The 17,342-nt window shown below is 33.8% G+C and overlaps 1 protein-coding gene across 5 annotated transcripts; it reads left to right on the forward strand.

The window, feature by feature from the left end:
• Nucleotides 1-18: 18 nt before the first annotated feature.
• Nucleotides 19-16,887, forward strand: DRAM2 (DNA damage regulated autophagy modulator 2). Of its 5 annotated transcripts, none has more exons than XM_039319238.1 (8): nucleotides 19-146; nucleotides 2,405-2,561; nucleotides 4,533-4,600; nucleotides 5,182-5,321; nucleotides 8,854-9,031; nucleotides 10,182-10,261; nucleotides 11,277-11,369; nucleotides 12,843-16,887. In XM_039319238.1, exons 2-8 carry the CDS (start codon nucleotides 2,431-2,433, stop codon nucleotides 12,948-12,950), a joined length of 798 nt encoding a protein of 265 aa, XP_039175172.1. In that variant the 5' UTR covers nucleotides 19-146; nucleotides 2,405-2,430; the 3' UTR covers nucleotides 12,951-16,887. The 5 variants fall into 5 exon arrangements, with proteins under 5 accessions (XP_039175172.1, XP_039175171.1, XP_039175168.1 ...); XM_039319237.1 differs by lacking the exon at nucleotides 19-146 and adding an exon at nucleotides 156-383; XM_039319234.1 differs by lacking the exon at nucleotides 19-146 and adding an exon at nucleotides 156-308.
• The last annotated feature ends 455 nt before the right edge of the window (nucleotides 16,888-17,342 follow it).

Below are 17,342 nucleotides of genomic sequence, written 5' to 3' on the forward strand. Positions count from 1 at the left end.
GCGCATGGGCAGGAAGCGGCAACCACACGCGGGGGTTGGGGAGGGAAGAGCGCGAGCTCTGATTGGTTCCGTCCTTTCCCGCCCCACTTCTTATAGGCCCTCCCTCGGAGGGAGCCGGACCGGTGAGATGAATAAGAGAACGTGAGGTAGTAAATAAATCACTCACCTTGTCTGGGAGGATCAAATGTGAGAGCGCGCTTCGCCAGCAGAAACAACGGGATTAGATCCAGTCAGGCGCCACCCTGCAGGAAGAGCGCTGCTTTCTCGGGCCGGAGGAGGACGCTGCCGATGGGCTGCTGGTGGCGGAGGTTAAGTTTATGTTATGTTAGGCAATTTTTTAAAGTCGAGGATATGTCCGGGGTGAAGGCGAAAGCTCAAGAAAAGTAATCGCTGTAGCTGTTGTTTATTCTGTATTTTTTAAACCACTAGGAGAAGAGAGAGAGAATATAGTGTAAGTTACGGGGGTGCCTGAGAGAGGGAAGAACTTTCCCTAGGAAAATAGCCTTCTCCTCCAGCCTCTTCCCAATCTGGCTGAACTACTTGGCTGAAGCAAAGACCCTCCGATTCAGGTGTTCCCGATGGACAGTTGCTAGTGATATTAATAAATTGGCTTTATTCAGCTATTTTGCCCGTCTTTCCTATTGTCTCTAGTTAAAACGAAAGAAAAACCAAGTATGGGCGGGTCCTAAATGTGAAACTACAATAGCTACTTCTCCATTCTACAGTTTCAAGAATTTCTCTAAAAAGAGTATTATTGATAATGTAATTTAAAGATGCAAATTGTTTGCTGTGTTTAGTTTACTCGTCCAATTGATCCAAATTATTATACAGAGGTTTTAAATTTTGAATTGCATTACAGGGAGAGAGAGATTGATAAAAAGATTGATCGATAACTGGCTGAGATTTTGCTCAGGACTGAGTAAATGTTTCATTGAAAAGCACCAACTGAGTTTCAAAATTGGCTGCAGAAAATATTGATTGCAGTGGGGTTTACTTTGACTAGTTTTATATATAGAATTTCATTGGCATCCATCATCTCAGTTCCATACAAGTCACAATGGATGCCATTTACTAAGGTACAATATATAATAAAGATGAATTAGAAGTCAGGATAGAGTTTTATTCTCTACAGCTGATAATATTTCTAAATAATTGCAGAATCAGTCAGACTTTCTCACTGGTTAAGGCAGCCCTTATTTGCAAATGCTTTTTAAAGTCTTAAAAAACAGAAGACAGAAAAAATACGGTTTCTTCTCATTCTACCCATTACCGAACCATATTTAAAAACAACACAATTCATAACCATGATAGAGGAGGCATAAATGTGGTTGTTTGTACTTTCTGTTATGTGCTCCTGGCTACTTTCCTTCGTGACCAGATGCAAGCTCGCCTGACCAATAACCAGCCAAGACACAGTGAAGGCCTTTTGTTTCGTTTGTTGCAATAAGCGGGGAGAGAAGCTATCAAAGCTTGGTTCTCTCCAAAGTTTTAACCCAAAATATCTCCTTCTTTTATTCATCCCTATCACCGGCCGCTACAGCCCTCCTCTTTTCCCATTGGCTGAGGTAGTATGAGGTTACACTCTTTCCGTCCGCCTATACACATTTCCTGATAAACTAAATCATATTCACATAGACATGTAAATGGTTATTTTAAACTTAGTATATATTTATATCTCCATTTTAAACAATAAGTTCTTTTCCTGCTTTTCAATTCAATGTTCCTCTCATCTTATTCAGCTTATTTTCCTATTTTCCATTCAACCTTCCTGGCTAGCCATTTCCTTTACAAAAACTATCTATTTTATGACTTACCTCTTCCTTTCTCAGACCCAACTATTTTTGCCTATATGGTTTATCTTACTTCCTTAATCTCTTCCTGACTCTCACCGTCTGTATTTTTCTTATTCAATTAGTTTCCATTGTATTGTAAGTTTAACTGAAGATTTATCATATTGATGCATATTTATCATTTCTATTACAAAATATAAAGTTTATATGCCAAACTGTACAGTATTGGGTTCCACTTATTTTTAGACTAAAAGGTTATCAATATTATTATTTGATTTTTCATTCCTCCACTTCCTATTTTTAAGAACATTCACACATGCTCCAAATAGTTTGTTCACTTTATCATGTGTTTTATACAACAGCTTTCTTCATTTGAACTAGAGTTAGAAAGGGAAGTTGAAAATACTGTTTCTAATGAAGTCCTGATTTGATAATTCACTGAAAAGATTGGACTGAAAATATTTTCAAATACAGAGCAGAAGGATAGTATATTATTATAATGAATTGAAACAAAATAGGATTATATAGAAATGTTGTTATAAATGCATACAATTTATTTGCTTTCAAGGCAAGAAGAAAGAAAAAAGGGTTGATTGGTTATTTATTTATTTCAGTATTTAAATCTGTGGATCATTTTGAAATGTGGTGGTTTCAGCAAGGACTGAGTTTCTTCCCTTCTGCCCTGGTTATTTGCTCGTCTGCTTCTTTAGTGTTTCCATATGTTATTGGAGTTCTCTTACACCATGTTGACCTTCTGGTACCCTATATCAGGTCAGTATGCTTTGCATTTTTGCACTGTAATTTATGTTCTAATGTTACATCAATGAAACTTTTCTTACTCTCCTGTTTTTTGCCCTAAAATTTTTTTAAAAATGAATTTAGGTTACCTCCCCATATCAAAATGGATAGAGTTTATTTCATAATATACTCAACAGATAGATAGACATGCACTTATAGCAATAGCACTTATACTTATACCACTTCATAGTGCTTCACAGTCCTCTCTAAGCAGTTTACAGAGTCAGCATATTGCCTCCAACAATCTGGGTCCTCATTTTACTGACCTTAGGCTTAGAAGGATTGAGCTGGTCAGAATCAAACTGCTGGCAATCAGCAGAATTAGCCTGCAATACTGTATTCTAACCACAGCACCACTACAACTACATGTCTTCACATATGTAATTTATATACTGAAGTGATTCTTTCCTCTTTCCTTTGCTCTTTTAATTAGATTTGCAAAAGGTTACCATTGAAATTGAGGTGGCAGAAATCAAATGTATTTCTGTGTTTATTTGCTTACTTTAAATATATTTTTCATTCATATGTTTTCCAAAATAGCTTGTCTGTTAAAAAATATCAGACCAAATATATAATGGGAGAAACAAGGATAAGTGTCTTAGATATTTCCTTTGAAAGCTCCTTGAACTTAATTGGAATGAAGAAAGTACAGGAATACACTGGTAGTTTTGTATGTTCCCATTCATTGTGAAACGTCACGATACAGGTAATTCTCAACTTAACAACCAGAGTTGAAGTTATAATGGACTCCATCAAAGGTACTTATGAGTCAATTTTGATGGCTGCTCCTCCTCCACAGTCACATGACTGCATTTCAGGCACTTGATAACCGGTCCACATTTATGGCTGTTTGTAGCATCCCATGGTCATGTGATCATGATTTACAACATTTTACTGAAAATTGGCATTTACTTTCAGTTTTGTCAAAATCATTTGGTAGCAAACAATGGGTTTCATTTAATTATTGTGGTGTTTGCTTAATGATTGTGGATTTGCTTAATGACTTCTGCAAAAAAAAAAGGTTTACCCATTTTATGGGCATTGCAAACTACAGCTGTAATGGCAGGCTGCCTTATGGTCATAAGTCAAGAAGTATCTATAAAGATGCTTATTGGATCATTCCCAAGGTTTTCACAGGCCCAATATATTTAATTTCAAATAATGTCAAGTTTTATCATCTTGGTTCCTTTGGTGTATATTACAACTCTACATATGATGAATATCTATCTAACTTTCATTTACTTCTGAAAATACTGCATAGAAACTTATTCTTTTCCTCCTCCTCTCTCCACTACATCCATTTTTTTTGCTTTATTAAAGTATAAATTCATTATTATTGATATTATCAATGATTGATATCAATTACTACTTAGGACTTCAGTGGCATCCTTGGCTTTGACTCTGGAAGACTATTTTAGCTCAGTGTTCTTAAATGAAGCTGAGGAGAAATATTAAGACTCAGATTTATCCTTATCAATTTTAAGTCACTTTGAACTGACCACATAAAATATTGTAACTGCTTGTGCTGTATAAATATTAGCCATTATTTACAAATCTGCATTTTCTGTTTTTAAATGTACATGCTTTGATAAACATAATTGTGCTTAGTTTACTGTATAATTAACTATTTCAATACAGTTTGTCTGCATCTGTCTTACTGCCTGACAAGTTAGGGAGGTTCCTTTCTGAGTTTTTTTTCTCTGCCGATTATGCACCTGTGGGCTAAACCCTCTCTTACCTGATCATTTCCTGGGAAGGAAATGGTATTGGCAAACCACTATCCTGCAAAAATCTATGTAGTTATCAAAGAAATCTTTATTTTTACTTATACTACATCACTTATCATTAGTGTCAACATTAATAATGGGTGTTGTGTATTTTGTACGTTTTGTCATTCTTATTGCATAGTAGGATGCTTAATATCATATATTGCTTACCTTGCAGTGATGCAGGGGCAATGCCTCCAGAAAGATGCTTGTTTGGAATAATGTTATGCTTTGCTTCCCTCTTGGGTAAGTACAATAAAAATAATACTGGGTTTTTGAGGTTGCTTAGATGTGGGCTTTGATAAGACTACAGAGATGAAGAAATCTTAACCATAGGAAAAGAACATTCACTGAAAGATGCTTGGGACAATGCAGTTGGTATGTGCAATTGAGACAAAAACAGTACACTTTTTACAGAGTTTTAAAGGTCAAAACAGTTATACAGAGTTGCATCTACTGTAATGAAATAGTCTGAAAATCTGTTCAAAAAAAACACTGGGCAGAGTAGGGGAGCACAGGATGTTAAGCTATTGCAGGAATAGCTAAAGAGTATCTCACTCTCCATTTAGGTACAGAGGATTTAAACTAGTTACTTAACTGTAGTTATTGAATGGCTGGATTAAAAAATCATGGTTGGCAGGTTTCTCCAAACCCCTTATATATAGCATGAAATGAGTCCTCATACAGTTAATTTATTTCTACATTTCTTTTATTATGTCTTGCATAAAAGATTACTATTTTCATGTGGCTATAATTGTGCCTTAGTCTTCATTGCATTCAATATCACACTTCTCTATTCTTACTCTGTTTCAATTGTTCATTCACAGGTATTGCCACCATATATGTTCGGTACAAACAAGTCAGTGCTTTGAACCCTGAAGAACCCAAGATGCTCAGACTAAATAAGGCTGGCTTAGTGTTAGGAATGGTTAGCTCTTCTGGGATTTGCATCGTTGCGAACTTCCAGGTTTGTGCTTTGTCTTTGATGATTGAATTACAAAAGTACATATCTTCATCATAATAGCCTATTCTAAGGATCTGCCCAAATGAAGGTTGATAAGAAAGGTATGTGTTATGTTGTTTGACATTGGGAACATCATTGTTTTAATCCCACCATTCCATGCTTCCAAACAAATGGAGAAAGAGACAGCACAAGATGCACAATATATTTTGAATAGTATGTGTCTACGTGGAAGCACCTTTAATTGGTATTGATTGGCAATCAAATACAATATATTTGGATAGTGAGGATATTTCTATATCTATTTTTTAATTTTATTTACCATAAGCAACGGTATAAATCAAATAAATGTAAGTTTCTTAAGTTTTCAGGGAAAAACTGTTGGTATTTGGAATGGTTTTATTTTATTTAGGCCAGATAATATTTTTAAAATGGATATATTTTCAAGCAACATACTACATTATTAATATAATTACAGTTTAAAAGGATCTATTTCAGTGCAAATAAATCTCAGTGTCTGAGAAATGTTTTCTCAGAAATAATAATTTAGCAGAATAAATCAGTCCTGACAACTAGAAAACTTTGAGAAAGTGTAACAAATACAGTATTTGGCATTGCTGGACTAAACATCAGCATCTTTTACATCTCTCATAAAATAGTGTGCTCAGGAGCATTTGCTGGTAATGTTCTTTATTGCTTATTTGGTCTATATAATTTTTCCAAGCATCAAATATATTTTGTGTGATGAACACTAGATGTCAGTGTAGCATGAAAAGAATGAGAAGAAAGAAAGAAAGAATGAGAAGAAAGAAAGAAAGAAAAAACCCAGTGATTAAGAAAAGTGTAGATAAGTTACTGCACATTTAAAACCTTTTCCCCTTGAATAAATACTATGACACTAACTAAATGTAACTAGATTGTAAGCTGTTAAAAGCTGTCTAGAGATACTTATTCTGTGGAAAATAATTGATTTTGTTTTCAAGACATTAATTATGTATCTTATCAAAATTCTCTAGTCTAAGCTATTTTTTTCTGGTCTAGGAGGCATCCTTCTTTCCATAAAGTAAACAGACTGTTGATGCTAAATATCAAGGTTAATTCCAAGTCTCTCATTCCTCATACATTTAGGTCTGAAATACAAGAAGTATTTTTTAAAATACTTTATAAGTATATTTATTATATTTGTACTTCTTTTCTCTAAGATTTATTCTATAGAGTCCAATGGAATATGTTAAGGCAGGAAATAGCAACTGGCCAAGGTAATTTATTAGATTTTGTGGCCAAGTATGTATTTAAATCTCAGCCTCTTTATTCTCAATATTCCATTCTTAATTCCTTTACCATAGTACTTCATAAACAACAAATTAATTACAAATGACTACTCAGAAATAGATGCAGTTTTGAATGTGATGTTAGAATCTGGCATTTCTTATTGTGATGGCAATAATATTTGCTATTGAGATTTTACATTTTGGCCTTAAAATGAAAAACACTTGCTGCAAAGTATTCCTTTAAAGCCAAAGATAGATGACCATTTATAATGTTGATTTTGGGAGAAAGAAGAGCTCATATCCTTGAAAAATGTGGAGCGTTTTTGATTAGTTACAATAGATGATGATGATGATGATGATAATAATAATAATAATAATAATAATAATAGATCTCTTATAAGATCACTCAAAGTTAGTCATTGTGAAATATATCAGAAAACACATAATATAGAAAGCTGTTTGAAGTTAAGCTGATCTTACTCTATCCCTAATGATCAACTACTTAGAAACGACACGAATAGCATGCTGATCTCACTGAAGGAAAAGCAAAATAAATGGCAATTTAATTATTTATTTGTAAATGTGTTTGTTTATTAATATTTATTGGCCGCTCATCTTAACTCGGTGATTCTGAACGGATTGCAACCATAAACCTTTTTTTGGCTATAGAATAGGGTCTGCATTCAATGACTATTATAATAAACTAAAATGTAAAGGTAGGATTAGATTTAGAAAGAATAAATACCTACATATCATCAGCAGAAGAAAATATTTTTTGTATTTATAATTCTGTGAAAAATATTGGCCTCTTTTATTTTTTCTGAATTTTTGCATATAATTTGCCACTGAATATTACAAGTCAGTCATATTGATATACAGTATAAAGTCTGAGTAAGCAGATAAGCTCAACATTTAATGCTTGTTTATTTCATAAAGTGCATTTGTGAAAAAGCAATGCCTCCCTCAAGTCAGTACTGTAACTGGTTTCATCTACTCTGGCATCTACCATAACCAATGTATCCCATAATTATCAGTCTTTTACAATTCTGCCCAGACATTTTAGTCCATTCCTCCATGTCAATTTGTTTAAACCCAGTAATATTTGAGGATCTCCAGCAATACCTGCTTTCTTTTAAGCCCTGGTGAATTTCTATGGAGTTTTAGACACTCACTGAATCATTCAAAAATATTTTGAGTCATTTTATTCTCTTCTGTTCGTTCTATTGTAAGACTTAATTGTAAGTTTGAGATCATTGCTTTGATATATGACCCATTTGCATTTCAGATTATGGTTGATTATCTGTAAAATTATGTGATATGAACAAAAATCATTCTCTCCTCAAATGGCTGTTTATCCCAAAGTAATAAAAATATCCTCAAACTGTGATATTGTCATCTTCATGCTTGACAGCTGGTTCTTATTATCAAATTAAGTGTTTGGTTTCCCCCAGACAGAGCAACTAGGTGTCCTATAAAGCTTCCCATTGCCTTATTTATTCTCCTGAAATCTAGTTGCTTATTTAGCTGTTGGATTTTTTTGGGCAAACTTCAGAAACTTCTTGCCCATGAATCCCATTTTTCCCAGGGATCTTCTTATCTTGGAATCAGAAACGCTTTGAGCATAGGCAAGGGAGGCCTGCAAATCCTTGGATGTTGTTCTTTTTTTTTGTCTATGATTTCATGGACAATTTTATGATGTTCTTTTAGAGCAATTTTGACAGAATAGCCACTTTTTGGAAAATTCAGTAACATATCCACATCAGAAGACTGATTAATTTTTTTACCATGGCACATTGAATGTAAGCTGACTTTGTTTAGGAAATACCAGTAGTAGCTCTAATAATCTTCAGTGGCAAAGATACACATTCAGAAAAATTTAAACAGCCAAATACTTTTTCACAGTATTATAACCTGGCAAAAGAAAAAGGGGAAATTATTTTCTTAAATTACTCATTTAATTGGGTGAATATTGTAGTTTGGAAGAAAAAGACTCATTAAATAAAGTTGCCCTCTTTGAACAAAATTGCTGTCTTTAGGATATATAACATTACAATCTTGTTCTTAATTAGAAATAATGAACTTCCAATAATTATAAATCTCTAGGTTTTTATAATGGTTTGCAAATAGCAGTATTCGTTGTTGAGCCAAAATTCTGGTAATTTTGAGAGATTCTATTCAAAGATTCAGTTTTTGTTATATTGTTTGAACCTTTTAAGGATTACCCCAGTATTCTCTAAAAATCATTAAATTATGTTATTTTCCTGTAGAAAAACGCTGTATATTCAGTGCATATATTTGGAGCTTTCCTCACATTTGGAATTGGAGTCTCATATATTCTGGTTCAGACAATTATTTCCTATAAGATGCAACCACAAATTCATGGGAAGGATATTTTTTGGATCAGATTTACAATACTGCTATGGTGCACAGTAAGCATGGCGAGTAGTATCCTTTGTGGTAAAATAGTGCAAGTGGTGAATGAGAGTTATTTCTTAAAAGTCTATTTTAAATGCTTTATTTTCAGGTGGCTAAAATGTTTACTTGTTACAACAATGCTGGAAAAGATAACAAAATATATAAACTTCAGAAGCTTTATTTTTTGATTTCCAGAGAGCTATGTTAGACTGTTGCAATAAATTATCTTGTATCTTTAAAGATGACTTAATCCGTTGATGTTTATTTCCATGGTCTACAGTTTTACCAGTTGCATGAGATGTTATTTGTGTTAGGAGTATGTAGCTTATGGTATGTAATGTGGAAAGATGTCAGAAGGAAATAATATATATATAAAAAACATTATATATATATACTGTAGTATAATATAGTATAATATATGTATTATATTACACATTATGTTCTACATATGTGTATAATATCAATGATTTTATATTGCTAAACTAATCAACACATATTGCATAGTATGATTTTTTAAAAATATATTTATATAAATAAATGTATAAACTGCCCAACTCAATATCCAACCTGATTCTGGTCAGCAATTGCCCTTATGAATGTATTTTATCTTTGGATATTATTTCATGCACTTGATTACATGTATTTGAATCTATTATGGCATAATAATTTGTTAGTATTCAGTGTGTTAATATTTATTTTATTCATGTTACATGTATTGATTGTGAAAAGGAATTCATAATACAGTATTCTACAACAATAGGTAAAACTTTCTGTAATTTTATCTATATATAAAATAGATATAAAAATATAGCATTTGTGTTACTGTTAGAATCCCTGATTTCTGTTGATACTTTTCTCAACTGCATCCTCTTAAATCACATTATCAGGGGTTTCTGAGAATCCCCTGATCCTTAACAACAATTTTCTGGATGAGTGAAATGCCACGATTGTATTTTATACTGACTGACCAGATGGGACATTTGCTGCATTATTGGCACATTTCAAAAGGATGGGGTAAACTTTAAAAAAATCATTTAAACTAAAGATTATACCATCCCTTCTCAAAACCTCCCTAGTATACAGCCTTTAAATTAAAAAAAAGCAAGTGGGGTTAAATAAGAATGGATGGAGAGCAAGGCTATTTCCTCTGTATTTCAAAAATATTCCTTAATGATTAAAGTGGCTATTTCTACATTCATTTTACTCAGATTAAGTGGAATAGATTCCCTATGGAGGCAGCATTGGAATCCCCAGGAGAAAGTAAGTTTGGTTTTTCTTAAAAAGACAATAGAAGATACAAATGAAACATGTCGAGTGCATTGCAGAAGACATTCCAAGATATTCTTAATACATTGTAGTGTTTATATATTGTTTTCCCCAAAACCATACTTAGTCCTGCAAACAAACAAAAACATAAGCAAGAAGTCTACTTCATTAGTAATTGGCTTCATTACTGCAATTTAAAAAGAGTAGCTGGTTTAGCCTCTTTAATATTTAATAAAGAGAATATAATAAACCTAAAGTTAGGTTTTCTGCTGAATCAGACCAAAGTTTTATTCCTAGATATTTCTGTGAAGTTCAAAGACAGGACATGAACAAAAGGTATTTTATTTTGTCCCCCCCCCCCTCGGCGAGTAGTATAATGCCTGTAAACATGGAGAAAGTGTGTGTGTGTATTTGTATGTATGTGTAGATACATAAATCATGTTTAGTAGCCATTAATAACTTCCATTGTGAATTAGGTAATTATTTGTCTTACTCCTTTTTTTTGTTATATTTTGGTATTGCATTTGTTCAGCACACGTTAAAGCCTTCACTAATTTCAGCTCCCATAATCTCTAGCCAGCATCAAAGGCAAGTTCCATAAGCATTATCTGTCTGGAAGACACTAGGGATTTCTTTTTAATGTACATAAATATACATAATGTAATGAAATAAAAAAGTGTGATGCTCTCTTTAACCTTTAGTCATTCTCTCCTATAGTTGTCTAAGTCTTTTGACTGCTTTTAAAAAGGCCTTGAAACATAACTTGCAGGTTTTTAATTGTTGAAACTTTTTAATCTATTGGTCTTAATTTGATTTTATGTTTTAATTGTAAACTATCAAGATATTTCAGTAGTCAGTAGTATAAACATTCTAAATAGAATGAAAATTAAATAAGGAACTTTCTTGTGCTTATTATTGGTTTTCATTACTTGAGTTTACCATTAGAACTGATGATATTCTTCCATTGAAAAGCACTCTCAATACTTTTTAAAAAAAATGTCTTCTGCAGGGATACACTGTCCATATCATTGCCACAGTTTCTGAATGGTCTTTGGCTTTCACTTTTCTCAGTTTTTTTCTGACTTTCATCCGTGACTTCCAGGTAGGTTTCTCTACTGCAAGGGTGGGCAAATCTTTGGTAGATAGAAAGTGTCCTTAATCTGGGGACAGTGGCTACAGATGACATTGGAGAAAGAAGTTGGAACCAAATTATATACAAGGGATTTGCCATTTTTGAGTGAGCGTTGTATGAGAACCACAAATAGGAGTTGGGTCATATAGACAGATGTTTCTGTTTTACTAAATATCTTATGTTTGGATATTTTGAAGTTAAGTAAATCTATCTGAAGCCATCAGAACAATTTTCCATAGCTACAGGACATTAAGGAAATACTTTATTAAAATGTATTATGAATTTCTGCAACAAAAGTTAGTCTTTGATATTAGTTGTAAGCAAAATAGGTGATTATTCAAAATATTTCATGTTTATTTTTCTTGGTTTTCTGAGCTTAAAGCTAAGTAGAGACATATGACTCTTTTATTTTCAGAAACTGAACTATTATATTTTTTTGAGAATAATTGCATCTATAAAAGAAAGACCAAATTGATCAGTTGTTAGCAATGCATTTTCTTATTTTTGAATTAGGATTGGAGAGCAATATATTAGGCTGCCCATAGTAAATGTCTCCTAACCCATGATTTAATTGTAGAAAGGGCAGATCTGGCACATTACTGAGAATTAGGTGAAGGGAGAGACTTTCAGAATTGTGACAATCATGTTTCTGATTTGAATTTTGGTTTTTACCTCAGCTGAAAGTCCAAGGCATGGGAGGGAGAATGGTTGTTGTGTTGTAGAAAGCCATGCCTATAACCAGAGATACTTTTCCTCTGATTACTGGGTGTGAAATTTTGTTTCTGATGGACTCAAGGGTCAAACTTTGATTATGGCTGCTTGTTAAATGCACTATATGGCTTAAGACCTGGACATTTTCAGCACTGTCTATTCTCAGCACCATTTGCGCTCTTAGTAAGATCAGGGAGGGAGGGTTCTCTTTGGGTCTCTATTCCGAGCATTATTATCAGAGGTCTTAAATTGATCCTTCTTGGTTGCTGCTTCCTCCTATTGACCAGCATTTCACTTGTGAATAGGTGGCTCAGACTTTTTGGAATTTGTATTGTTTAATCATGAGAGATGAAGCATACATTGCTTAAAATTGGATACAATTGAAACAGCCTATAAGCCTAAAAAAATACAAACATATGTAATTTACCTCAGTAATGGGGGGGGGGGAAGTAAAGGTAGTGTGCTGCAGAATATTTCTCCCCTTCTTTCTTTTGTCCTCTCCCCATTATCCATTTTAAGCTAAAATTTATGTAGTACTGTACGTGTTCAAATCAGTGGTAGATTTGAACATATCTGTTTGGTATTGGAATCTGTTTGGAGACGTATTTTTCCCTGGGGTTCTTCTGGGGCCAGTGGCATCAATGGTTGGGCCTTAGCTGACTTAGCTGTTGCTTTATGATAACAGAACCAAATTAACTAATACATTTCATTCTTTTCCACCATTTATTGTAGAAAATCTCATTGCACATGGAAACAAAACTCTTTGGCCCTAATCTTTATCATATTCCAGAGCAGCTCCTGGAAGATGACCAAGGAATACTAATCACAGGAAGCATATGAGAAGAAAACAGAAAATGACATGAATTAGAACTCCTCTCAGAAAAAAGCTTTGGTTCACATATAGTGCTTCCATTTTTAATATGCAGAAATAATGTCTATTAGTTCCACTGGCATCAGCCCATATACAGTATAGGCTATATATACAGTAATGTGCAAATGTTTTAGGCAGTTGTGCAAAAATGCTGTAAAGAATGCTTTTAGAAATACAAATGTTTAATAGTTTATTTTTATCAGTTAACAGAATGGAAAGTAAATGAACAAAAGAGAAATCCAAATCAAATCAATATTTGGGTGACCATCCTTTGCCTTCAAAATAGCATCAATTCTTACACTTGCACAAAGTCAAGGATTTTGTAGATTAGAGTCAGGTATATGATTAACCAATTATACCAGTTGGGCTAATGAACATCAATTTCATATGTAGATTGAAACACAGTCGTTAACTGAAACAGGAACAGCTTAAAGGCTTAAAACTGGGTGAGGCACAGCCAAACTCTGCTATTAAGGTGAGGTTATAGAAGACAGTTTTATATCACAGATCACATACAATGGCAAAACAGAACATGAACCAGACAAAAGGCCTTGTTCCTTGCATCCCAAGGTCTCTCCCAGGTAAAGATTGCAGAGCAGACTGCAAAGCAAAATGTGCTGTTCACGCTCTTTTGAAGCAGCACAAAAAATAGGCAACACTGAGGCCCATAGACAAAGTGGTCAGCCAAGGAAACTTAATGCAGCAGATGACAGACACATCATGCTCACTTCCCTTAAACATTGGAAGATGCCCAACAGTGCCATCAGCACAGAACTGGCAGAATCCAGTGGGACTCAGGTACACCGATCTACTGTCCAGAGACATCTGATCAGAAGTCTTCATGGAAAAATTGTGGCCAAAATGCCATACCTCTGACATGGAAACAAGGCTAAGTGACTCAACTATGCACAAAAACATTGGAACTGGGATGTAGAAAAATGGCAGCAGGTGCTTTGGATTGATGACAGGCAGTTTGTTCGCCGAAGGGCTGGAGAGCGTACAATAATGTCTGGAGGCAACAATGAAGCATGGTGGAGATTCCTTACAAGTTTGGGGCTGCTTTTTTGCAAATGGAGTTCAAGATTTGGTCAGGATCAATGGTGTCCTCAATGCTGAGAAATACAGACAGATACTTATCCATTATACCATCTGGGAGGCATGTGATTGGCCCCAAATTTATTCTGCAGCAGGACAGTGAGCCCAAACACAGCCAATGTAATTAACCATCTGGGAGTGATAGTTTGGCCCCCACAGAGACCTGATCTCAACATCATCACTTCTGTTTGGGATTACATGAAAAGACAGAAGGATTTGGGGCAACCTATATCCACAGAAGATCTGTGGTTCTCCAACATGTTTGGAACAACTTTGAAGGAACCTTGCCAAGTTCTTCAAAAACTGTGTGCAAGTGTACCTAGAAGAATTGATGCTATATTGAAGGCAAAGGGTGGTCACCCCAAATATTGATTTGATTTGGATTTCTCTTCTGTTCACTTCCCATTTTGTTAATTGATAAAAATAAACTATTATATTTATTTTTTAAACAAATTTTATTGGTTTTTTAATTAATACAAAGTGCTCAAGACACACCGTGGTGCTGGGGTAATCAAAAATCCAAAAACAAAACATACATAAGTAATTCAGTCAATGCATCAAATTTCCCGCAAATAGCTTATATATTTAAACTAGTCTATTTCTACCATAAATTTCTATTAATCTTAAACCTGTTTTAAATCTTTATGCAATTACAAGACCATAATCAAATTTAACTTCAAATACATTATCAGTTCAGGTATGTCTTCTAAATATGTCCTAATTCTTTAATTTCATCATGGATCTTATTTATTTCTTCTTCCACAAATCTCTCCCAGTTAAAATAAACAATCTATCCTATATCTAATCCATCAATCCATCAATTTTTTTGTTAAAAAATAATAACAACCTTAAATCATTTGAGTCCCTTAGACAAGGATCTATTTTCATCCATTTAATTATCAAACCTAATATCATCCATATTATCAAAGAGAACACATCATCTTATTAAAATCACATTCAATTAACTATTAATTCAATCCCAATCTAAAACATCTCTTCATTTTCCTTCATTCCATTATATAGTAATTTTCATACATTAATCGCCCATTTTTTTTCTTATTTCTATTCAAAAACCTAATCTTTAACTCAGTCCATAGTTCTAAAATGCCTTATATCCAATATATATAATTTTAAATTTCTCCTTTCAGTCTTATTCTAGGCTTTATTTTCTGCCAAGCAGGTTTTCACAACAACGTTTCCCTTCCAACCGGTAAATCTCTCTTTGTTATTCTTAAAGCCTCGCTGCATGGTTCAAATCTCCATCTTTGTTTTTTTTTTGGTCCTTGCAAATATAGATAAAATGCTTGTAGGATGAAATAAGTTCCTCTGTATCCTCAATTAAGTCATCTTTTAGTGTATTTTGATTTGTAGAGTAGTCAGGCATAATCTGAAAATCACTTTTAAAGTTTGAAGCAGAATCTCTGATTCTTAGTTCTGTGGTGATCTCTTTCATTGTAACAAATTCCTCTTTAATTTCCTTTATTTCCTCTTCTGGTATATTTTGGTTTATAGCATAAACAGATGTAATCTGAAGATCAGTTTGAAAGTTTGGGGTAGCATCAACTCTTCATTCTGTAGTAATCCTTTTCCTTATAGCACATATTTCTTCAGATACCTCATAAATCTTTTCCAGTATAAGCTTGCAATGTAAATGAGAGTAGAGTTTCTCCATTTTAAAAGTAATCAAAGAAAGTCTTTTCATTATTATTACTACTACTACTACTACTACTACTACTACTACTACTACTACTACTACTACTACTATTTAATGAAGGCTATAATTAAACAGTATCCACCCACTCAGTTCCCACTGCACCAGCTTATCTGTTCCAGGAATATTTTGAAGGTCAGGTTTCAATCCAAAAAATAGTTGCAATATTAGCTTTTCACCACTAGATGTCCTCAGTAAATAAAAAAGAAACTTCCAGACACCATTTTCCCCCTTTTTTTCTCTTTTAAAGGAAAGAGTGGAGAAAGAAATATTCTTCCAATGTTAGCTCTTAATAAAATTCAAAAAAGCGTTGTTGTTTTTTTTTCTGTATCCCAAAATGAGTAAAAATAAATTATAGTCTTTAACAAGTTTTTATTCTCAACGCCTCTCTTCCCACACATACAAAAGCCGCCCTTTCCAAATGGGGAAATAATTCCAACCCAAGTTTTTTCAGGGAAAAAAAAAACAAGTAAGGGAAAGAGAGGGGCTAAAGGGGCCTCACCCGGATCCTCCACGGTGGGTCTAATATCGCTTAGCTGTAATTATGACTTTAGCTGGTGCAGCAGGATGATCGGCCATCTTGCAGGACCTAAGGAAATAACTGGAGCTGCAGGAGAAGCTGCTGCTCTCCCGCAGCCACCAGCAAGCCTCCTTCTCGGTGGTTGCCCCTCCAGGGCAACTTTTGACCCACTGGGGGGTTTACCGACGCAGAAAACCCAGCCGGGCTGGAGACAAGTCTCCAGACACGACTGGTGTCGCCATGTACCGGAACCGGAAGTCTACTATTACTTATATTTCTGAAAGCATTCCTAATTTGCAGCATTTTTGCTCAACTGCCGAAAACTTCTGCACAGTACCGTAGGATTTTTAAATACTGTATATGCTTATATAACATTCAATGCAATATATAAAAATGTCATTTTATATGAAAATACTACTATTAATGAAGGATTTTTACTGACTTTTGCCAATTGTTTATATAAAAAGTTTTTAAGTTTTTCACAAAACATTGTAATGTATAATATAAAATAATAATGGTTATATGGTATTATATATGCTTACAGATTTTTATAAGCTGAATAAAAATTTTGCAGATTAAAGTTTGCTGACAAAAGTTGCTTTTTTGTATGCCTCATAAAATTGTTGCTACTATTGTCAGAATATCTCGATATTGTAACTTTTTCAGACCACAGTTGTTTGCCTAAACAATATTCTCAAGATGAACAATAATTTGTGACTAGCTAGATTAACAAAGTTTAATAATGGGACAAATGTGGGTAGAGGTAAGAGCATGTCTTCAGACAAAGAAATGAAAAAAAAAAGCATGGTCTGGGTATTTTTGCTTCTTGAAATTCCCAAGCTTCCCCTTACTAACTTCCTCTTAATTTATATTAAAATATTACTGGAAACTGGGCATAGAATGGCTCTAAGTTATCTAAACTAATCTCAAATTCTATTATATACATTAGTGTTTTAATAATTTTAATCTATATGGTAATTGACAATAAACGCTCTCATTTGTATTGTATATTGGTATTATAAAGAGCGAAGTCAC

The sequence above is a fragment of the Crotalus tigris genome, unplaced genomic scaffold (genome assembly GCF_016545835.1).
Source record: "Crotalus tigris isolate CLP2741 ecotype Arizona unplaced genomic scaffold, ASM1654583v1 scf7180000022411.5474196:2289641, whole genome shotgun sequence".
NCBI classification, from domain to species: domain Eukaryota; kingdom Metazoa; phylum Chordata; class Lepidosauria; order Squamata; family Viperidae; genus Crotalus; species Crotalus tigris.

Coding starts and splice junctions, on each gene's coding strand:
- DRAM2 (XM_039319238.1), top strand. CDS start 2,431: ATGTGGTGGTTTCAGCAAGGACTGAGTTTCTTCCCTTCTGCCCTGGTT. Junction 9,032..10,181: donor CACAGTAAGCATGGCGAGTA/GTATCCTTTGTG, acceptor TAATGATTAAAG/TGGCTATTTCTACATTCATT. Junction 10,262..11,276: donor ATTGGAATCCCCAGGAGAAA/GTAAGTTTGGTT, acceptor TGTCTTCTGCAG/GGATACACTGTCCATATCAT.